Here is a 23,904-nt window from a genome sequence, read left to right as displayed (position 1 = left end):
TTTTTCATTATTATCTGTTTGCCAGGTGAAAATGGATGTAAGATGAATTATTTTTCTGGATTCAAGTGCTGAGGTGATCTAGAAGTTTAAATATTCTGTTAGCATATTTGTTTTAGATATGTTATATCAGATTTTTATATTACTGATAAATTGCATAACTTCTCAAGTTTCTGAAACCTCTTTTCTCATTTACACCAACATTTTGCAAAATTTGGACTCACGTACTATTGTTTGCTTTTTGTCTCCACAGCTTTTGGAAAGAACAAACAGTGGATTTGAAGAATCAGATTCTGGTGCTACTAAGAGTCCACTCCACTTAGCTGTAAGTGAGATGCCATGAGCAGCTTCACCTGTTACAAAAACAACCTAAGCATTCCTAAAACTAGATTGCTCTTAAAATGTAAATGTAGTAACACAGTGATGAGTGGTAGTGAAAGTAGTCCGTGGTAAAAGGCACAGGCTGTGGAGACAGACTGCCTCGCCTTCATTCCCAGCTTCATCTGCTGGTGATATTAGACACATGACTTACCCTGTCTTGAGCCTCAGTTTCCCCATCTGCGAAATGAGGGCAAATGAAAAGAGATAATGCACCCAAAGCCCTTAACCTTTATTCTTGTAGAGTTTAACCGTCTTTAAAATTCAAAGGATACATTTCAGTTTAAGAGATTTGATTAGCGATAACAATATACAAGTGGAAAACCTATGGCTAATTGAATACCACAGTTAAAAACTGGCAGGATGTTTCAGCACAAACTGATGAGAGCAAGATGAGCACATGCAGAGCTGCAGCTGCGACCTTCTGCCTGGACTTGAAATCAGGGTCTCCAATGAAGTCTGAGGCTCTGATTCTTATACTGGGTGAGATCTGGGAGGTGAGGGAAGAAGAGTTATTTTATCACCAGTAACGCTTCCTCTCCACATCCCAGTAATTGAAGGCAAATGCAACAGCTCAGAGTGATGATCCCCAAACTCTTCATGGGAGTGACCAAGGTGGGAAGTGCACCCACCACTCTGTCTCAGATTGTGAGTTGCTAAGAGTTGGCCATCAGCAGCTGCTCCCTAGGAACCCTGCTGACTGGCAGCCACACCCAGCAACAGCCAGCTCACCTGCCCGAGGCACTCACGTGCCCTTGGTGCTGCTGAATTGTGAGCACTTGGTTCAAGGCCACAAAGATGGTGTTTGGATGCTTCTTTGCTTAGTAAAACCCAGGGGCAGGACGCCAGGAAGAATGGGAAGGGGCTGGGTTTCTTTGTTTAACTGTGTTTATGACTTTTCACTTAATACTATGTGTACATAAGCACTCCTTCAGTGTCATTCTGATGAAAAATTGACCTGGAAATTTTGGAGAGAAGAGAGGAGTGTTTTATTAATTGACATGCAGAGGTGTTCAGGCAAGAGAGCGGAGACAAGGCCATCACACAAGGATTGGGAGTATCCAGAACTGACCACATGTGTGGAGCTTTCCCTTCACTGCCTGTCTCCCCACATACTCACAGCACACCTGCTGAAACCCACTCACACGTCCTCTGACACCCACCAACACACCCACTACACGCTCATACACACATGCATTTTGAGTCCAGTGAAATCAGGGTAAAGTGTGCATCAGTCTGTGTTCCCGGAGATGGACTTACTGTGGAAAATGTGGATGAATAGTGGGATATTTATACATATAAATCTTCATGCCAGTTGGCCCTTAGTACAGGTTGCTTGCTAGAATCCCTGCCCAACCATCTGCTGTGCCTGGGGAAGTTACCCCAAAGCTGAGCACTCACAAACATAGCACTAACTACCCCTAGAGAGTCTTATGTGGAGGGTTATCTCAGATACAATTCTCAGGCCCCAAGAAAGTGGGTTTGACTGCATTGCCAAGCCTGCTACTAATCTGAGAAGAGTTTCTTGGCTTTCAAAGACTTGATCATCTCTCGTTCTTCTTTTTTTTTTCCACAGTGTATTTGTTGAATGCTTATTGTGTACTCTGCTAAACTCTATGGGTTGCTGGCTGCGTAAAGATAGGGTGGTGATATCATTTAAAAGAGGTGGGCTTTGGTAGTTCTGCAGCTGACAGAGGCCCAGGAAAGATACATCAAGTGGAGGTCCTAGCTGCCATTCTTTTCATTAGCAACTCACCTGTGCATGGTTTCCCCACCTGTAAGTTAAAGGAAATCTGTTAAGCATCTCAAAGACCCTTTCCAACTTGTTAATTTATTGAATTGTTTATTGTGTGATATTAACCCAAATACCTCACCTCTTATGTCTCAGTGTCCCTACCCATGATATGAGAATAGCAGTACCTCAACATAGGGCCATTGTGGAGATGGCATGAGTTAATGGATGTAACACAATTAGAACAGTGCCTGGCACACATATGTGCCATAAGCTAGCTTCATCGTCATCATTACTAACATCATATAACATCATTATTAACATCATCCTTTCATCCAACATACACTGACTGTGAATAGTGCCAAGCACTGTTTGAGTAGCTGGAGATATTGCAGTGAACAAAACCCCACCTCTGCCCTTGCAGAGTATCCAGTCTAGGGGAGACAAACAGGCGAGGAAATATCTCAAATGACAGATGGCAATAAGTGCTGCAGGTGCTACAGAGAAAATGAAATGGGATCAGGGAGACAGAAAGTATTGAGATGGCAGACAGGGTGCTTATTTATTTATTTAAGAGGTGGGGTCTCACTGTGTTGCCCAGGCTGGTCTCAAACTCCCGGGCTCAAGTGATCCTCCTGTCTTAACCTCCTGAGTAGCTGCGATTGCAGGCATGAGCTGCTGCACCTGGCCAGGGTGCTATTTTACGTAGCATAGAATCTCATATTTGTACAGAGACCTTAAGAGCTATGCATGTTGACATCTGATGAAGGAGTGTTTTGGGCAGAAGTGCAAAGTCCCTGGGGGAACTCATGAACTTTCCACAGAACAGGAAAGGGGCCACTGTGGCTGGAGCAGAGTGGTGAGGAGAGTAGCTGGGGGCGATGCCTCACATGTTGTGGAGGGAGCCAGGAGTTTGGGGGGCCACCACAGATCTCACGGGGACTTTTACTCTGAACAAAATAGGAAACTATTAGGAGGGTCTTGAGGAAACAGATTGATATGATGTGACTATTGTTTTAAAAGGATCACTTTAGTTTCTATGTTGAGTCAAAATTGCAAGGGAACGAAAGCAGAAGCAAAGCAAACCAGGCAAGAGATGATGACCATGACTTTGACCAGGGTGATTACGGTGGATTCCTTCTAAAGTCATTTTATTCTTTCTCTCTAAATACAAATTATTTGCTTTAAGGACCCAAAAGGTATGCCCATCACCCTCTCTAGGGGCCTCAGTAGCAATTAACTTGATAAAACCCAAGGCACATAATTTCTTAGGTGGAAGCCCTCTAGCAGTGTAATGGAACCAGATGCCCCCAAACCTTGACTGCTACAAGAAACCTGACCTGCCTTGAGTTACTATTTCCTGGCTGAATGATTCAAATCTCCAGGGTTATTGGCCCAGTGAATTTCATAAGCATTTCATCCTCTTGAAAAGATTAAATTAAGAAACGATGTTATGCAAATGAAAGGCTCTAGCTGTCAAGATTTCCAGACAGATCCATTGTTCTCATGGATTCTGTTGAGATCCCAATTCTTTCCCCTCATTGTCCTTAGTTCCTATCTTAAAAGGTCTGGAGAAATTAATCACGTTTAAGAGATAATTGTTTATGAAAAGTTGTCTTTCGTAGTTGCTAGACATAGTGTTTTATACGGCAGTTAGAGAAATTTTTCTCATTGTGCAGCTCACATATTCTGTAAACTTACTTAACATTTGGTTTGGTTGTTTGGTCAGTTCCTGAGAGAAATTAGTTTAAAAATCAAAAAACCCCATCTAAAAGTGGGCAAAGGATATGAACAGATACTTTTCAACAGAAGACATTTATGCACCCAATAGACACATGAAAAATGCTCATCATCACTGGTCATCAGAGAAATGCAAATCAAAACCGCAATGAGATACCATCTCACACCAGTTAGAATGGCGATCATTAAAAAGTCAGGAAACAGCAGGTGCTGGAGAGGATGTGGAGAAATAGGAACGCTTTTACACTGCTGGTGGGAGTGTAAACTAGTTCAACCATTGTGGAAGGCACTGTGGCAATTCCTCAAGGATCTAGAACTAGAAATACCATTTGACCCAGCCATCCCATTACTGGGATTGTAAATCCCAAAGGATTATAAATCATGCTACTAGAAAGACACATGCACATGTATGTTTATTGCGGCACTATTTACAATAGCAAAGACTTGGAACCAACCCAAATGTCCATCAATGATAGACTGGATTAAGAAAATGTGGCACATATACACCATGGAATACTATGCAGCCATAAAAAAGGATGGGTTCATGTCCTTTGTAGTGACATGGATGAAGATGAAAACCATCATTCTGAGCAAACTATCACAAGGACAGAAAACCAAACACTGCATGTTCTCACTCATAGGTGAGAACTGAACAATGAGAACACTTGGACACAGGGCGGGGAACATCACACACTGGGCCTGTTGTGGGATGGGGGGAGGGAGGAGGGATAACATTAAGAGAAATACCTAATGTAAATGAAGAGTTAATGGGTGCAGCACCCCAACATGGCACATATTTACATATGTAACAAACCTGCACATTGTGCACATGTAACCTAGAACTTAAAGTATAATAATAATAAAAAACTCCATATATAATTATAAAAAAAAGAAATAATTGTTACCTAATAAGGCTTTTTAAAGGTGTTGCTTAAAACAATTAAAAATGTTTAATACTTCTAGTGAAGGCTTTACTTTATGCATAGTAAAATTCAGGAGCTACAAACTAGATAAAGAAACAAAGCGAATTTTATAGATTATGCTTGTCCAACCCCTGGCTGAAGGGTTGCATGTGCCCAGGATGGCTTTGATTGTGGCCCAACATAAATTTGTAAACTTTCTTAAAACATGATGAGATTCCTTTTGCAATTTTTTTTTTAAGCTCATCGGCTATCATTAGTGTTAGTGTATTTTATGTGTTGCCCAAAACAATTCTTCCAACGTGGCCCAGGGAAGCCAAAAGATTGGACACCCCTGCTATAGATAAATCTGGCCTCTCAACCATTCTGTCTTTAAGAGGGTTTTCAAGTGCCTGGTATAGAAGAAGGTATGGGTTGAAATTTTAAAGCTTTCCTAATTGCCAGCATGGTTCACTCCATTTGATTTTAGTATTAGGTCTCTTTAACTTAAGCAAGTTACGTCCAAGTTTAAGCGACAGACTAAGCCTGGAGTCAAGTGTCATAGCCTGATGTACACTCTGATGTAGGCACTCCTTTTATCTCAAGTTTTACATGAAGTGCTCCTGAGTTGGCTTAAAATCACTTGTGTGGCCGGATGTGGTGGCTCACGCCTGTAATCTCAGCACTTTGGGAGGGCAAGGCAGGTGGATCACTTGAGTCCAGGAGTTTGAGACCAGCCTGGCCAACATGGTGAAACCCCATCTCTACTAAAAATACAAAATAAAAATAAAAATACAAAAATTAGCTGGGCATGGTGGCGTGCACCTGTAATCTCATCTACTGGGGAGGCTGAGGCAGGAGAATTACTTGAACCCGGGAGGTGGAGGCTGCAGTGAGCCAAGATGGCACCACTGCACTCCAGCCTGGGCGACGGAATGAGACTCCAGCTCAAAAAAAAAAAAAAAGAAAGAAAAAAGAAGAAATCGCCTATTCCCTGAGCTGTTCATGACCCAAACTGCGTGAAAGGTATACGGCAATTCATTATACCATCCTCTATTATTTGTTTATGTTTGGAATTTCCTATAATAAAAGGTTACGGGAACATACACCTTATGGTCATGTTGCGCCCTTTCCATATTCACTAGTGAAAAGCCTCACAGCTTGGGCTCTGGGAGTCAGCCTGGTCCACCTTTGAAACCCAGCTCCTCCACATTAGGCTGTGTAACCATGGGAGAGCTGGTTATCATGTCTGCCCTTCTGTGTCATCCTGGGCAAAATGGGAATAACAGGAGCAGAGCATAGGTTGTTGTGAGAATTCAGTGAGGCAATGCATGCCCAATACTGCCTGACATACAGCAAGTGCTCCATAAAAGTTAGCTATTGCTTCAGAGTTTAGGTTAGAATAGAGACTTACTATCCTGTGCAGCTATGGTTTGCATAACAAGCACAGATCAGAAAGTTAGACATATCTATTAGCAATTTATTTTAGAAATGCATTCTCCTGTCTCAAGCCAGGCATTGTGTGTAGTAGAAGAGCAAGAGTCTAAAGGTTAGTCCCGGAAGTGTACCTTCTCGCTTCATAGCTCCGCTCAAGCCACTGCATTTCTGTGTTGAGTCTTCTATAGAAAGGGTTTAGGTTTCTGATTCAATATTTGTTATTCAATTCTGTCACCATTATTTTGTCTCTATTCCACATAGAGACAAGAGAATTTTGTTTGGAAGTCAACTAAATGGAATTACTGGGGAAAATTGTAAGATGGCGCCTAAAAGCGTGAGATTTAGTAGTGACAGATTCTGGGTTCAGAATCCTGATTTTGTCACTTACTAACTAAGTGATCTTGGACAAGTTAATTAACATTGCTTGTTTTGGTTTTTTCATCTATAAGAAAAGATGTTTGGGATTTATGCTAAAATGTTTGAAATAGTGCCCAGCACATAAAAAACCCTCAAAAAATAATTGCTGTTTAAAAAACATATTTCTACCAAAAATAGTAATAAATATAGTAGTCATTATATTCATTCATTTATTCATCAAATAAGTGTTGAGTGTCTACTGTGTGCCAGGCATGATTCTAGAATACAGCAGGAACAACCCACATTAAGTCCCTTCAATCACAAACAATAAGCAAATCAATAGATACATAACAGATATCCATTGATATCGGTTTTGTGCTATGAAGCAGAAGAAAGCAGGATTAGTGGGGTGGAGAGTATCTGGGAGTATGTGTGAGGTGGAGGGCAGAGCCTATTTTATATGTTACATGGGCTGCTCTGGGAAGCCCCCCTGATAAGGTGATATTTGAGCAGAATTACTGGGAGAGCTTTCCAGACAGAGGGAGCAGAAAGTACAGATGCAGTGGCCCAGAGGGGGACTTGCAGCTATTTAACTATAGAGGGAGGCTGGTGCAGCTGGAACAGAGTGAGTGAGGGGACATGCTGAAGCTGAGGGTAGAGGAAGGCCAGATTCTGGGGGCCTGATTGGTCATGGAAAGTTTTGGATATTGGTATCAGTGAGGGAAGACGTCATAGGCTAGTTTTAAGCAAGGAATGATGTGACCCAACTCGAGTTTAAAAGATTTCACCCAGTGGTTGCATTAATAACAGATTGCAGTGGGACAAGGATAGGAAGGGAAGCTTTTGCTGTAATCCTGGCAAAACAGGTTGGTGATGCGGTGAGAAGAAGACAGATTCTGGACGTATTTTAAAGAAAGAATAGAAATGATGAGCCCTGAAAGTGGCATTGATACAGCACTTTGTGAGAATTAGGCCAGATTCCTGCCAGATACCTGAGACCCTAATGACATCTCCATGTGAGTTAGCAAATGTGTCCCTTGCTTTCAGCAGACACTTCCCTGTACTAGGGCAGCAAGGAGGGGAAGGGCTATTTTTCAACACCCACTGGCTCTATTATCCAGAGCCCTTCCTTGTTCAGGGCAATAGCCCTGGGTTTAACAGGAGGGAAGACAAAGACAACTTTAAGGTTTGGGGCCTGAACAACTAGAAGAATAAAGTTGCCATTTACTGAGATGGTAAAGGCTGCAGATGGAGCAAGTTTTGGGAGGGAGATTTCAGTTTGAGATGCCTATTACACATTCAAGTGGGAACATCAATAGGCAGCTGGACATACAAGTTGAGAAGTCAAGGGAGAAGTGGGACTGGGATATACTTTTGGGATTCATCAGCATGAGTTGTTATACTACCTGTTATAAATGATATATAGGTTTAATATGTAACATAATCAAAATCATTCACAAAAATAATGTAATGAGAAAAAAATATTTAATGTATCTGTACTCTTAATTCCTATGTCTCCTTTTCAATGTAGTTTTTGTTATTGTCATTGTTAACACACACTCAGGAAGAAACATTCAAACCATATTTTAAAAGATAAGGTAAAATAAGTCCATGCATTTATTACTCTACTTCCTAGTTCTAGAGATAAGTACCATTGATAGCTTCTTTTGTATCTTTCTACAAATCTTCTATGAATATAGAAGCCTATATATATGAGATATATTTGCTTTGTATATAAATGAGATCATGCTTTAAGTACTGTTTGCAACTTCGTTTCTCTTTTTAAAAAGTTTGATAGATTTTGTTAAACCACCCTCCACAAATGTCACACCAATCTATACTCTCACCAACAGAGTGTATGATTGCTTTTTTCAGTGTCTTATCTAATACTGGGCATGACCAAACTTTAATCATTGCCAATCTGGTAGGTGAAAAATCATACTTTAAAATTTTACTTATTTCTTCACATATTCACATATTTATTGACCTTTTTTATTTCTTTTTCTGTGAGTTGCCTTTTCATGCCTTTTGCATATTTTCCTAGTTTTTAAAATGGTTTCCAAGAGTTCTTTATATATTAAGGAAATTAGTCTTTTGTCTGTGCTGAGCCTTTTTTCAAACAAATTGTATCTTGAGTAATAGCTGCAGTAAAAAAATAAAAAGTGCGAGTGACGTAAGAGGAGCCTTGGTTGCTGAAGACACTGGAATCAGGCTTTTCTTTTCTTTTTTTTGTGAATTCTGAGTTTTTGTTTTTCATTTGAAGGTAATCTTAATGCTATTAAATTCACAAATATGCTAATTTAAATACCCAGTCCTATTTATCTAAAACACACATTGCAAACATACCAATATCCATTCTCTCCACTTGTCAGTGCCCATTCAGATCATGGTTTGGAAATGGGGAGAATAGATTCCCTTTAAACTGTAAGTCAGCAGTTGTTTCTTTACAGTTAACTTTAATAAAATTCATACAAAATAGTAATTAATAGTGATCTTCTTTATTGTTAACTCACAAGGAAACACCTTCAAAACTGCATTTTGTTAAAGTTTCTGTATTAAAATGTAGAAAAATGGAATTACACAAATATTGAAAGTTAAAAATGCCTTAATTTTTTAATCCTCATACCACTACCCCAATTTACAAGACAATATACCTGATGTAATGAAAAGAAAAAGATAAAGCTACGACAGATAAAATACCTCAGGAATGTACATCTAAATGGCATTACATTGCATTAATTAATAGCTGGACTTTTTGCAAACGGTGGCTGTGACAGTCCTGCACAAGAAGGATTTCCTGCTTAAACTGCAGTAACTTTTCTGACTATGGATGATCATTCCTGTGGCAGATTTTTACCATTCCTCTAATGCATTTGGGACAATTGTCTCAAAGTAACCTGCAGCTCTCCTGACAACTCCTCGCTCTCTCCTGCTAAGAACTCTAGCCCTTTTCTGCTGTTTTTAGAAACTTCTGCTACCATATCCACCACTTCCACCACCAGACCCAACCACCACCATAGGGACTGTCTGAGCTTCTTCCACCAAAACTACCCCCTTTCATGGATCCAAAATTTGATTGCTGTCGCCCACTATAATTTCCAGAATCATTATTGTTCCCACCACCACCACAGGTACCACCACCAAAGTTTCCTCCTTCATTGTAACCACCATATCCCCCACGACCATATCTACCCCCTTGGTTTCTATATCCTGGTCCACCACCACCATAGCCCCCTCTACCACTAGAACCAGGACCACCATCATAGGTGCCACCATCACCTCCAAATCCATTACACCCACCATCACCTCCTCCATAACTACCTCTGCTGCCACCACCTTCACCACCATAGCCTCTTCTTCCACCAAAGTTTCTACCACAGCCAAAATTACTTCCTCCATCTCCAAAGTTTCCTCTACCACCCATAAAATTGCCAGATCCACCTCCACGACCTCTCTGCAATCCAGCAGACTGCATCTCTTGTATAGAATGGGCCTCTTTCACTTCCAAGTTATGCCTATTAATATTGTGGTGTTTCTGAATGACAGTTTTATCAACTGTAGCATGATCATCAAAAGTTACAAAAGCAAATCCTCTCTTTTTTTCCAATCTGCCTGTCTTCCATAACTTCTGTGGTTGTAATCTTGCCATACCTTTTAAAGTGGTCTCTCAAATTCTATTCCTCTATATCTTCTTTAATACCACCAACAAATATTTTCTTCGCTGTTAGATGGGCAGCAGGCTTTGCAGAATCTTCCCTAGAAACAGCTCTCTGGTTCCTCTACATGCTCATCAATGCTATGTGGTCAAGCATCTACCTCTTCAACACAAGAGTAGGTCACAAAACCAAAGCCCCTGGAACATTTTGTTCGGGGGTCTTTTATTACCACACAACCTGTGAATGTGCCCCATTTCTCAAAATGTTCTCTTAAACTATCATCTGTAGTTTCAGAGTCAGGCCACCAATAAACAATTTTCTCAACTGCTCTTGACCATGTCCCCCATCCCCATTTCACCCCATATAACCTGAGCTCCCTTCTCTTATTTTCAGTGTCCTTTGCCTGTGTGTGGAGAGGTGGGGTGGGGGGCAGCTAATACATTTTTTAACTTATAGACTCAATAAAAATTATCTTTCAGACTTTTAGTTTTGTTTTTTGATGGTACAAAGCATCATTTTTGGTTGTTTTTTTTTTTTTGGAGACAGAGTCTTGCTCTGTCACTCAAGCTGGAGTGCAGAGTCGTGATAATAGCTCACTGCAACCTCCACCTCGGGTTCAAGCAATTCTCCTGCCTCAGCCTCCCGAGTAGCTGGGATTACAGGCACCGCCACCATGCCTGCTAATTTTTGTATTTTTAGTAGGGACGAGGTTTCACTATTTTGGCCAGACTGGTCTCGAATGCCTGACCTCAAGTGATCCACCCGTCTCGGCCTCCCAAAGTGCTGGGATTACAGGTGTGAGCCACCGTGTCTGACAAGCCTCCTAATCTTAACATAGCTTAGGACCTCATAAAAGGTCTGAACTTAGTGCTGCTACATGGAGTGTATTTCCATAATTGTTTCTATAATGAAATGTTTTTCATTGTAATCAAGGGAAGAAATAAAGGAGAAAAGAAGCACTAGCTACATGCAAGATATTATGCAAAGCCTATGCAATTTCATCTTCACAGCAACCCTAGGAGGCAGCTTTGATTGCTCTCATCTTATAGATGAAGAAACAAACTCTAAGTGAAATTAAGAAACTCACCTAAGGTCACACAGTTAGAAATTAGTATAGAATTGGCCTATAACAGAACATCTATATGCCTCTGTTGTATCTCAAAGTCCACAATGTTTTTAGTAATTTTTCCCCCAGGTTTGTTATCAGAAAAGACTCCTGGAAAAAAATTCTGATTATGCCAATATGTTTAGGACTGAACTGACAGGTAAAAGAATATGGTAATTCATTCAGCTGTTAGTTTATATTAGATGATTAGATCAGTAGATATAAATATAAGAATACATTAATACATTCAGTGTCTTTGGAACAAATTATGTGACAAAAGAGAAAGAACACGAAACTCATATGGAACTGTGAGGTTTGTGCATTGTAGTGTTTCAGTCTAACTCTCCAGCTTGCCTGTGTTTTAATAAATATTCCAAGTGTTTTTCTGACGTGCTCTTGGGAGTGGTCTCTGTCCATGGCCCAGGAAGCCCAGCCCCTCCTGTGGACTGTGGCGGGATTTGAGGTGAGCGAGCAAGCATGGGAGCCATTGGTTTCTTCTTTGCAGGCCTACAATGGGCACCATCAAGCCTTGGAAGTCCTTCTGCAGTCGTTGGTGGACCTGGACATCAGGGATGAGAAAGGCCGCACTGCTCTGGATCTGGCTGCCTTTAAAGGACACACAGAATGTGTGGAAGCGCTTATCAATCAGGGCGCATCCATCTTTGTGAAAGACAATGTAACCAAAAGAACCCCACTTCATGCCTCAGGTAGGTCTTGTCAAGGGCCTGATTACCCTAGTTTTGTGGCTTGTTTGTAAGTTTTAATAGAAGGAAAGCAGCATCTTCTTTCATCCCAGTTTTTTAAATATCAATTTTCTTTCCACATCAGATGCACTTCTACACTTCCAAAATGCTTTTGGCCTGCTATCCTCTTGGAGGTGATTGGTGTTCTCTGGCCAGGTGCTCTGGCCTTGTTAACTCAAAAGAGAGTTCAGAACTTTTGGCTAACAGCTACCACAAAACATTCTGAACAAAGGGCAAGGTGTAATGCAATCTTCAGAACAAGTTACATAGAACAAAATACATCAAAATCAAACAGTATTTGAAAGCATAAAACCAATAGCAGGTTTTATGGCTATTTCATATTCATATTAATGTATTCAGGGCTATTTCGTATAAGGAATCATAAGGCAGCAATCAGTACATCATTCTGCCAGCCTAAATGATGTTTCTTAGCTTTTTAACACATCGATGTAAAAATCAAGACGCTTTAAAAGTACATGTATATATCAAAAAGAAAGTCATTTGCCTTTTCTGGGATTTTTCTTCCATGCCCATGAAAACCTGTGTCAAGACACTTCTAGATATATACACAGACATAAGGGTAATATGGAAGAGTCTCTAGCTCAGCTAAGGCATAGATATCTTTGGCTCAGGAAATCCAGTGATATCAGCCTTTGATTAGGGTAGTAGATAACATTTTGTAACGATAAATAACTGTCTTACTTGGTGAAATGGGTGTATTGAGGAAGCAAATAAGTGAAGATACTTTTTCAAAAGACTTTATGATTCTTGTTACTTGGGAAAATTTTCCCAGAATGATAGACCTTGTAAAAAACTATTTCCATCTATGTCCCTGAATTTCCAAGCCACTGAAGAAAAACAATACAGAGGTTGAAAAAACCTAATTGTTGCCTACTTACTTGGAAATGATTGTTGCTGGAAAAAAAAAAAAAAACGTTAGCCATAAGGTTAGTAATAGTTGGTGTGGTTGAATTATAAATTCTCATTTCTCATCACATTTAGTCTTTTTTCTCCCCAGCCATTCTTGTTATTATTATAAAATTCAAATTTTGTCCTCCTTTTTAAAAGATTAGTTGCTATTTTTAAGAGAAGCATCCTATTTTTGTTATTATATAATTCCTGACAATTACAAAGGGCCTACTTTGATTGTGGAAAATCGCCCTTATAAACAGGTAAACAATGAAGAACAATCATTTTCACTCATTTGCCAGTGTGATATGGGTTGTGGTCCAGTGAAGCCCCCTAGTGGTCAAGAAGACTCAGTCAGCTTGGATTTTCCTCCTGTCATTCACTAAAAAGACACTGTCACTGGACTGTTCACAAAATGTCTACTGTGCAGAAGCTTTAGCATGTGCTTTGAGGATCTGCTTACCCAAAATCTTTTTCAACTCTTTTGAGAGGCCAATATTTTGAGTTTCAAATCCTTGGAGCACTATGAGGAGCAAGAGCCAGGACGAGTATGAGAGGTTTTGGCACAGATAGTTGGAGTGACAGTTTGTAGTCTTTGAGTCGTGTGAAAAATGGTTGTCACTCATAGGAAGAGGCTGAGCTGGTCTGAGACAAAGCTGAACTTGGCAGCAGAGCTAAAGATGTTAGCATCTTTTTGCTAGAAGGCAATTTGGGGACAAAGAAATGTAGTGTGTAGGAAGCCAAAGAGAATTTAAGTTTGGCTACCAACTTCAGGGGAACTTAGATTTACCCGAGGGGCTGGGCGCAGTGGTTCATGCCTGTAATCCCAGCACTTTGGAAGGCCGAGGAGGGCAGATCACCTGAGGTCAGGAATTCGAGACCAGCCTGGCCAACAAGGTGAAACCCCATCTCTTCTAAAAATACAAAACTTAGCTGGGCATGGTAGTGCGCATCTGTAGTCCCAGCTACTCGGGAGGCTGAGGCAGGAGAATCGCTTGAACCCAGGAGGCAGATGTTGCAGTGAGCCGAGTTCACGCCACTGCACTCCAGCCTGGGCAACAGAGCTAGACTCTACCTCAAAAAAAAAAAAAAAAAAAAAATACCTGAGGGCTATTAGCTAAGTTCAAAAAGCTACTGTACCAAAAAACAAAACAAAACAAAACAAAAGCACAACTGTAGAAACTGTTTTGCTATCTAACACATTGGGTGAGTTATATGAAGTTAGATAATTTTTTTCTTCTTATGTTTAGCCAAATATCAAATGTCACTTGAACTATTATGATTATGACTATTTAGAGTATTAAGTTGCTACAGAAAGAGGAACCAATCAAAATATGCTGTTTTTCCATGTTCATGAACCTGCCATCTGCAGTATTCAGCTGTCAGTCCTTTGCCAGTCATTTCCTTTTAGCCATACATTAAACTTCTTGCCTACTTCACCAATGGTAGCAGATTTAGTGTAATTGTAAGAACAAAAAACATAACAGCAGCAGCAACGACATATTACCTGTACTCCAATCCACAGAATTTCCTCCCGAGATACATAAATGGAATGTTGCTGAGAATTAGCTGAATGCAATGGTCTACAAAATGTGCACATTATTCCTGTAGTTCATTTGAGTGCTGTTGATGAATGCAAGCTAATTCCACTATGTATGTATTGTCCCTGAAAAAATGTGTCATTGTTAAATTAGCATTCTCTTGTGGCTGGCAAGTAAATAAAAGGTCTGTAAAATGCAGCTCTTAGGAGAGCCTTTATCAACCTCACATAGCGGCGTCTATTCCCTTCTCTCTCCACATCCATAATGTGGCAAATGCAATGTACTTTGTGGCCTTCTCATTGTTAGAGAGGAGAGAAGGTCACGTTTGGAATTTTAACCACGGTTGCTCTCATCTTACTCCCTGAGTGGGAAGTCATGCCTATCATAAGGCTTTGGTTTGCGTTCAATAGCCTGGCAGAAAGCAGCTTACCCTGAGGTTATCATCACAGGTTTGCTTCCCAGCCCCTGTGGGACCACTACAGCCTTCTAAAGCTGCCTGGAATTGGTGTGCACAGGAGTGCATCCAGTGCTCCCGCCCCAGCCGGTCCAGGCCGGCCCCGCGTGGGGGCCGCATTTCCTGCCCACATTGGCCCCCACTCGGTCCGCTGGGCGAGGAGGGGCAGGGGGAGGCCCAGTCTGGCCTAGGAAAGGGCTCCCAGGGAGCCCAGTCACACCTCGGCCAGGCACGAGGACGCCTGGGAAGTCAGAGAAAGCGCCGCCTGTGGCTCGGTGACCGCGGGGCTGAGGGACCGTCACTCAACAGTGAGCGGATGGAGCCTGCACACCCAGCCGGCGTGAGGTTTTGTTTTCTGCCACCACCCATCAGTCAGAGCGATTGCAGGAACACCTCTTCTGAATATCTACCTCAGAATGTAAAACGACCTGGGAGAAGAGGCGGCCCCAGGTCCCTACTCCCTTCCCTTCTGACCGTCTCCCCTCTCCCCTCCACTTCTCTCCTTCCTTCCTCGCCTTCCTCCTCCTCCTCCATCCTGCTCCTGCTCCCCTCACACTTCCACTCCCTTCTCTCCCTTCTTCCTTCTTTTTAAAGGGGTTGGAGGCAGGGTAGATACAGTATGATTATATGGAATTGGGTGACTCAGAGGAACAAAAAGGGGAGCTGACTAGTGGGGAGAGATTATTAGTCCCATGACAGGAGATAAGAAAGGACCCTAAGTGTAAGAAAAAACCCTCAACACAGGAACTAGAAAAGGAAGGTGGGGATCAATGCACCCTGCTAGGAAGAAGGGGGAAGACAGATTAACACAGAGGCACTCTGCCTGGAAACTACCTTGAGCTGGAAGCCGAGGGGGATCCAGCGGCAACAATGGAAAACCACTGATTTGAAGTCCAAATAAATGTCACTTGGGGCCAGGCACGGTGGCTCATGCCTGTAATCCCAGCACTTTGGGAGGCCAAGGCAGTCAGATTGCTTGAGCCCAGAAGTTCAAGACCAGCCTAGGCAACATGGTGAAACCCCATCTCTACTAAAAATGCAAAAATTAGCGAGTGTGGTGGTGCATGCCTATAATCCCAGCTACTCAGGAGGCAGAATAATCACTTGAACTCGGGAGGCGGAGGTTGCAGTGAGCCAAGATCATATCATTGCACTCCAGCCTGGACGACAGAGTGAGATTCTGTCTCAGAAGGTCACTTGGTGGCTCATGCCTGTAATCCCAGCACTTTGGGAGGCCGAGGATGGCGGATCACCTGGGGCTAGGAATTCGAGACCAGCCTGGCCAAGATGGTGAGACCCTGTCTCTACTAAAAATGCAAAAATTAGCCAGGCATGGTGGTGCATGCCTGTAATCCCAGCTACTCAGGAGGCTGAGGCAGGAGAATCGCTTGAACCCGGGAGGTGGAGATTGCAGTGAGATGACATTGCCCCATTGCACTCCAGCCTGGCGACAGAGCGAGACTCCATCTCAAAAAAAAAAAAAAAAAAAGTCATTTGGAAGAGATATGTGTAGTGTTGTTCTGTTAAAAGACTGTCCACTGTTTTCTTTTTCAGTAATCAATGGTCACACACTGTGTTTACGGCTGTTGCTAGAAATTGCAGACAACCCGGAGGCGGTCAATGTGAAAGATGCCAAAGGACAGTAAGTGCGCTCACACGTGGCCTTGGGTTGACATTTCAATCACAGCAGCCACCTGGTTGGTTTCTTAAATCATTACAAGGCTCACTGCGGAACCGAGAAGTTGGGGGAATATATTTGGACCAGGACCAATACACAATGAGGTGGCTTTAAGTCACAGTGCGTATATCCAAGAAAAGCATGAAGGAGTGGGTGTGCACATATCTTGATGAAAGGATCACCTTTTTAAGGGCTGTGGCCATGTTTCCCGGCTCTTATTTATATTCTCTCCTTTGTTCCCTCTTTCCGCCCATTTTTACCTTCTTCTGAAGCTGCTACACCATTGCCATTTTCTAATTAATAAATAGGACAGACCTCATGAGGTTATCTCTATTATTAAAATCCTTCAGATGCCTTTTCTTCCTCAACTTTGCTTTTTCAAAGTAATTTCCTTCTGTTGGCATATTCCCCACCTAATCTTCTCTTACAAATAGGAAATGCAGAGCAAAAGTCAGCAGTGACTAGCCCCAGGCATGTGAATCAGTGTGATAGTCAGAATCTCACCTCCCTCTTGCATCACAACACTTCATTCTTTCCCTGAGACTTGACAGACTTTTCTTTAGGGAAAGAAGCTTTGTGTAAATGAAATCTTTAGCAGAAGTCCAACATAGAATGCTACAAAGTAGAGCTGCTCTGATGGAAGCAAGAGGGGCTTCTGCATACACATACTCCTCACCCTTGATATCTAGTAAATGCTACATGGATCTGAAAATGATGGGATTAACATGAATATTTTGAAAAGGAAGCTTCCCCTGCCTCATCCCTAGGGATCATTCCACTAACAACATTCCATGTGGCCATTAGAGCAGAGGCAGATAGCTTGTTCTGCATATTGTATAGCAAACTGGGGACACTTAGAAAATATTAAGAAATTGTCAAAAGGAGAGGGGAAGAGAATGGGAGAGAGAAAGAGAATGTCCTCCTACTGGTAGTGATGAATATTTTTTTAAATCTCCTTTTTGAAAGCCTGCTTTATCTCTCTGCCTAGAACACCACTGATGCTTGCAGTAGCATATGGACATATTGACGCTGTTTCATTGTTACTTGAAAAGGAAGCCAACGTAGACACTGTTGACATCCTAGGATGCACAGCTTTACACAGAGGGGTATGTACATCTTTCTCAGCTCTAGTCAAGCAATTTTTTTAATGAGCTTGTTTTCTTTTTTAGCAAACAATTACAAAGGGCCTACTTTGATTGGATTTTTAGCAAAAATGTTTAGCAAAAATTGTTTCCTAATACAACCAATTAACCTTATTCAGTCCAAAAGAAATTACAAAATCCTTGGCAAAGGCAAAATAATGGAAGGTTTTGCTCTTAAGATTTCATGTTAGATTGTGATAATAGATGCATGAACACCTACTGCTGGTGAAATTGGTTCTGCTTTCTGACTACAAAATACAAGTATATCATAGAAAATTTGCAGAATATTTTTTTTAAAAGCCCAGAGAAGAAAATCACAATCACCAGTAATCATACCTCCTGGAGATAACCACTATTTGGTGTATATTATCTCCAATCTTTTTTCTATATATAGATTTGTTTTAGATTTTAAAAAGAGAATACTGAAGATATCATTTGGATTCTGCTTTTTTCTCTTAGTATATCAAGGATCTTTTTTCATTTCATTTTTTTCTGCATCATGATTTTTAATGCCTCATTGTGTTCAAGTGTCATAGTTTATTTCAATGATTACCTGGTTTTCAGTAGTTATGCAATTTCTAATTGTTTGTCCTTACAAATAATGCCAAAATATGTATCCTGTGGACAATTATTTGCACACATCTGTTGAAGTGTTTGGTTTTTTTTTTTTTAATCTCACTCTTATCACCCAGGCTGGAGTGTAGTGGCACAATCTCAGCTCACTGCAACCTCCACCTCCCAGGCTCAATGATCCTCCCACCTCAACTCCCCCCAGTAACTGGGACCACAGGTGCATGCCAGCATGCCCAGCTAATTTTTGTATTTTCTGTTGAGATGGGGTTTTGCCATGTTGCCCAGGCAGGTCTCGAACTGCTGGGCTCAAGTGATCCTCCTGCCTCCACCTCACAAAGTGCTGGGATTACAGGCATTAGCCACTTGCACCCTCTGAACTGTTTTTTAAAGCATGCCAAATAAACTAAGTAAACACAAGCAGAAATCATAAAATTGCTATTTTGGGCTGGTACCAAGTACACTGATAAATGAAGAGAAGAGGAATGCTATGCGATCATTGTCACAATCATAGTTTTTATTTCTCAGTTGCTTCCTGTGTGCTGTACAACAATTTGAGAGCCTTTGCATCTGTTATCTCAGTCCTCACAACGTCCTCTGAAGTTGTTATTACTATTCTTATACATAGGTGAATAGAGTGAGGGATGGAGAGGCGAACTGACCTGTCACAGGGGTGCCAAGATTTCACTTAGATCTTCCTGATTCTAAAACTGATGTTTACTGCTGCATCATGATATCTTTCTTTCTTTCTTTTTGAGATGGAGTCTTGCTCTGTCGCCCAGGCCGTAGTGTAGTGGCGCAATGTGGGCTCACTGCAAGCTCTGCCTCCCAGGTTCACGCCATTCTCCTGCCTCAGCCTCCCAAGTAGCTGGGACTACAGGGACCCACGACCATGCCAGGCTAATTTTTCGTATTTTTTTTAGTAGAGATGGGGTTTCACCATGTTAGCCAGGATGGTCTCGATCTCCTGACCTAGTGATCCTCCTGCCTCGGCCTCCCAAAGTGCTGGGATTACAGGAGTGAGCCACCACGCCCAGCCGCATCATGATATCTTTCACGGTTGTCAGGAGAGGCAAGAGATATTTCGAAAATGCTGATGTTCACAGATTTTTCTGTTATGAATTTTGCTGAGGTTGTTCTGCCTTCTGCCCTTGAAATAGGACAGAGTCTGCCTTCCTTAAAGATCCAGGCATATGTCCACTTGCTCTAAGCCCAGCCTCACTTAGCCAACTGCTTTGCTTCCTTAGTCTTCTGAGGTTTGTTTTGTGTTTTTAATTGCAATGCATCAGATTATGACAGGACACGAGGAATGTGTGCAAATGCTGCTGGAACAAGAAGTGTCAATTCTCTGTAAAGATTCCAGAGGGAGGACGCCCTTGCACTATGCAGCTGCTCGTGGCCACGCCACGTGGCTGAGCGAGCTGCTCCAAATGGCTCTTTCTGAGGAGGACTGTTGTTTCAAAGATAACCAAGGCTACACGCCGCTGCACTGGGCTTGTTACAATGGTGAGTTGCTTATCATTTGACTGATTCCACTAGACTTCCTACCCCAGGACCACTGTGAGCTCAGTGGAGGTGAGAGCCTTATGTAATTCTGCAAACCATGGTTTCTAATCTTTCTGCATCCAAGATATCTTTTTTGTGTATTTTGTTTGTTTTTTTAATAGTTCTCACCCCTCCACAGCTGCTGTGATGCCTTAACTGAGTAAAAGTTCACTTTCCCCTTTTAGTTAATCATTAACACTTAACCGTAATCAGAACCGATAAGCTTAAATGACCAATTTTATTCAGGGTTTCTGATCTATATAGTATAACCAGGATCCCACAAGGGATTAAAATAATAAAACTAATACCAAATATATGTATATAATTTAATAACCTGTCACAATTGATTACTAGTAGATGCATGGTTCATCTTTTGGTGTTTGTTGTGTTTCATATTCCTTATTTATTTTGTTGTACTTATTATTTGGGAGATTTTTAAATTCGTATTTCACTTAATTTAAAAATGCATGCTAATTATACCAATTCCAAAGTACAGAAATATCTGAAGTAAAATTGTTTCCATTTCTAAACCTACTTTCTAATGTAATTTTGTGTGCATCTTTCATAATTTTTCCTTTGAAAATATAAATAATTATAAATTAATGTGTATATTTTTTGAAACTGGAATTATAGAACAAATAGCAGCCATTCTATAATTTTTTGTTGGTGTTTAAATTGTATTGCAGATATTCTTACAAGTCAATATGTATCAATATGGATTGATCTTATAATGGTTATATATTATTTCATAGCAATATGTATACCAGAACTTATTATTTATTCAACCAGGTTTCTGTGGATTGACATTCAGATTTCTTTTTTCCTATTACAAGCAATGCAGCAATGTGTATGTCCATATTATGGTACCATAAATTCTCTCAGATAAGTTTCCAGAAATAAAAATATTGAGTAAGGGGGTTTGTGTATTTTTTAATTTTAATAAATTATACCATATTATTTTGCAAAAAGGATATCAAAATTTATCATTTCACCAAACATTTGTATAAAAGTTAGTGTTTTTCCTCATGCTTGCCAACCCAGAATAACACCTTTTTAAATTTTTGTCGATTTGAGAGGCAAAAGATATCTTCTTGTTTCAATTTGCATTTCCCTATCTAATAGTACCCTGGCTATTTGTATTTCTTCTTCTAGAAATTACTTTTTCCATCCACTGTTCACTTTTTTCCTATTGAGCTATTTATCTTTTCTCGTATGCTTGTGGGAGCACCTTGTCTTGGTGATAAGAATGTGATATGAATGAATGTTTAATGATATGAATGTCTTAGAAATATGAATATTTTTGTTCCTTGTTTAGGATGTTTTTTTCCACTTAGAGATTTTGAGCTTTTATGTACTTGAATCAGTTACAGAGATACATTTCTATTATATTTTCAACAAATATGTATTGAATAACTACAATGGCAGCTACTGTTTAGATACTTGAAATATGTCAATGAACAAAACCAAGATCCTATCAGATTTTGTATGGTTTCCAGGTTTCCAGTCTCTCTTCAAAAGGTCTCCTACCCCTAAGATTATATGGATATTTTCCCATGTATTTTTTACTTTGCTTCTATAATTTTCTTCTTACATTTTCAATTAGTCAATTAAAATTTTAATTTAGAAACCATTAATAGTTCCACAAAAGGCGTTTGTGTGTGTGTGTGTGTTCTAATTATATCAATTTAAGACCTCTTACTGTGTTTTCACTACGGTCCTCTTTTTTCATTCATTCTGCTCAGTAAGAGCCAAATTTTCTATTTCCTCAACTTGGTTTTGTTCCCTTCCTGCCATTGGAGGATTGTGATTTTTTTTTTTTAACCTACTAATGGGTGACCCCCATCTGGGTCAAGCTGTGGGAGCTCTCTGGCACTGGAGAACCTACAAGAGGAGAAGGATGCAGTGAGAGTGCTGATTATAATGGCGGGCCGCAAACCTGACACAGACCAGATCCTCTCTTCAGGGCTCAGGGTGAGAGGTGTCTGTGTTCCTAGCCTCTCCAGGTACAGGCAGGGGAGGAGGAGCAGTCTCCTCCTAAGCCGTTCACCCTTTCAGTGCAGCCTTTGTCCAGGACTGAGTTTCAAGCTCCCATCTTCCCAGACTCCTTTTTACTAGGCACTTTGAAATATTGAAAGGAGTTCAGTCATCTCCAGTCCTACCTGTACAGACTCTTAAATTGGGATTCATATAGTCCCCACTTAAGGAATGCTATGTGTGGATGCTACCCTAAGCTAGATCCTTTGGAAGACTTGAGGTGTCTGGGACTATTTCAATGAGGGTTCCATGTAGTTAGTTGGAAGGCTAAATTATACAACTTTCCTGGAGCTGCTGGCTTTTTTTTTTTTCTGGGGGTGTATGGAGTCTTACTCTGTCACCCAGGCTTGTGGCGTGATTTCGGCTCACTACAACCTTTGCCTCCTGGGTTCAAGCAATTCTCCTGCCTCAGCCTCCCGAGTAGCTGGAACTATAGACAGGCACCACCACACATCTTTTTTTTTTTTGGTATTTTTAGGAGAGATGGGGTTTCGCCATGTTGGCCAGGCTGCTCTTGAACTCCTGACCTCAAGTAATTCGCCCGCCTCGACCTCCCAAAATGCTGGGATTACAGGCATGAGCCACCATGCCCGGCCACTGCCAGTTTTTTATATTTATTACTTCATAAGCTTTTTAATCTGTCTAAAAGCAATATTGCCTATTCTCTTTTTAGATATAAGAAAAGTTTGATTTGTATTTTAATATTTCAAATTGTCCCATCTACATCATTCTGAGGTAGATCATAAGGGAACTTTCACTAACTTAGCACTGAGTTCAACCAAGAAGAGGTTTCAGGACAATCTGTGTTGCAAAGCAAAATGGCAATGCCTTCCCACATTAGAATTGAGAACCACAGAGACTTGGTCGTTGTTTTTTGTTTTTTGTTTTAACCAGGTCTGTAATGAGGGAATGCTTAGTCAGGCTGGGAAACCATCACCCTTCTTCCTGGGAGACAATACCAGGCAGCAAGATCTGTCTTACAATTGTATAGAACGTCACAAACCACACTGAGGCCCTTTATTGAGTAAAGTTCTCACCATCCTGTGACATAGGTAGGGCAGGTATTCCTAGTCCAGTTTTGAATATGTGAGAAACTGAGGCTCAGAGATCCCAAGTAAATTGCCTCAGATCACATAACAAGTAAGCTGACAGCTAGGACCTTACTTAACTTGAATTCAGTTGATTTGGAAACTACCTACCATTTTGTTGAAAATAATTTCACATATTCATTCATCTACTTATTTGAATAGTGCTTACTGAATGCCCATGATATGCCAAGAACTGTTCTTGGGGGCAGTTAAAACACATATAGTATTTTATAGTCAAAACCTTTTCACATGCATTATCTCAAATACTGTTTTCTCCTAATCACAGTTTCGCCTCTCCACTAGAATGTATAATGTAAGTGGAAGTATTTGTATGGGTGAAAGGTACATTTCCTCTTATAAATGTGGACAAATTGAAGCATGCCTGTGTGAGGCATCTATCTTTCAAGAGCTGAGAATAAAACAGAATATATTCTGCTTGCAAATGAGTCATCTTCTCTGTCTCTCTTCACCAGACCATATGGCCTTCATTGTTTTATTTGTTCATTAAGTCCCAGAACACCTGTGAACATGTTAATAACATTTTGGCATTTTGTTAATTTTATTTCATGGAGAATGAATGTTCAGCCAATTCAGGAAAATTCATAAACCAAAAACTCAATACTTAATGAAAAAGCAGATTGGGTTGAACAAAATTTGTTTCTTGGAAACTCCCTAAATTATTTTTATTTCTTGCAGGTAATGAAAACTGTATAGAGGTACTTTTGGAGCAAAAATGTTTTCGCAAATTTATCGGTAATCCCTTTACTCCACTGCACTGTGCAATGTAAGTAGAAATGCTGAGAGTTAATGATGTTGCTTTAATGATTTTAACTACACATAGAAAAGTTGCTTTGTAGGGAAAAAAGTCTTTTAGATTACAGATAAGACTGAAATATTCC

The 23,904-nt window shown here is 40.7% G+C and overlaps 1 protein-coding gene and 1 pseudogene across 6 annotated transcripts in view; one reads left to right on the top strand and one right to left on the bottom strand.

Annotated features, from left to right (window-relative positions):
• The window catches only part of ANKRD44 (ankyrin repeat domain 44), a 344,106-nt gene that overhangs the window by 279,649 nt on the left and 40,553 nt on the right, over nt 1-23,904 (top strand). For all 6 annotated transcript variants that reach the window (XM_057301464.1, XM_034954727.3, XM_063595508.1 and 3 more), the window contains exons 17-22: nt 251-322; nt 11,807-12,008; nt 16,503-16,590; nt 17,615-17,732; nt 19,628-19,844; nt 23,702-23,789. In XM_057301464.1, coding sequence (XP_057157447.1) covers nt 251-322; nt 11,807-12,008; nt 16,503-16,590; nt 17,615-17,732; nt 19,628-19,844; nt 23,702-23,789 — 785 coding nt within the window. The remainder of the gene's footprint in view (nt 1-250; nt 323-11,806; nt 12,009-16,502; nt 16,591-17,614; nt 17,733-19,627; nt 19,845-23,701; nt 23,790-23,904) is intronic.
• On the bottom strand, nt 9,502-11,718 carry LOC103782759 (heterogeneous nuclear ribonucleoprotein A3-like; annotated as a pseudogene).

The sequence above is a fragment of the Pan paniscus genome, chromosome 13 (genome assembly GCF_029289425.2).
Source record: "Pan paniscus chromosome 13, NHGRI_mPanPan1-v2.0_pri, whole genome shotgun sequence".
In the NCBI taxonomy this organism is placed as follows: Eukaryota; Metazoa; Chordata; class Mammalia; order Primates; family Hominidae; genus Pan; species Pan paniscus.
This window is presented reverse-complemented; position numbering and strand designations above follow the sequence as displayed.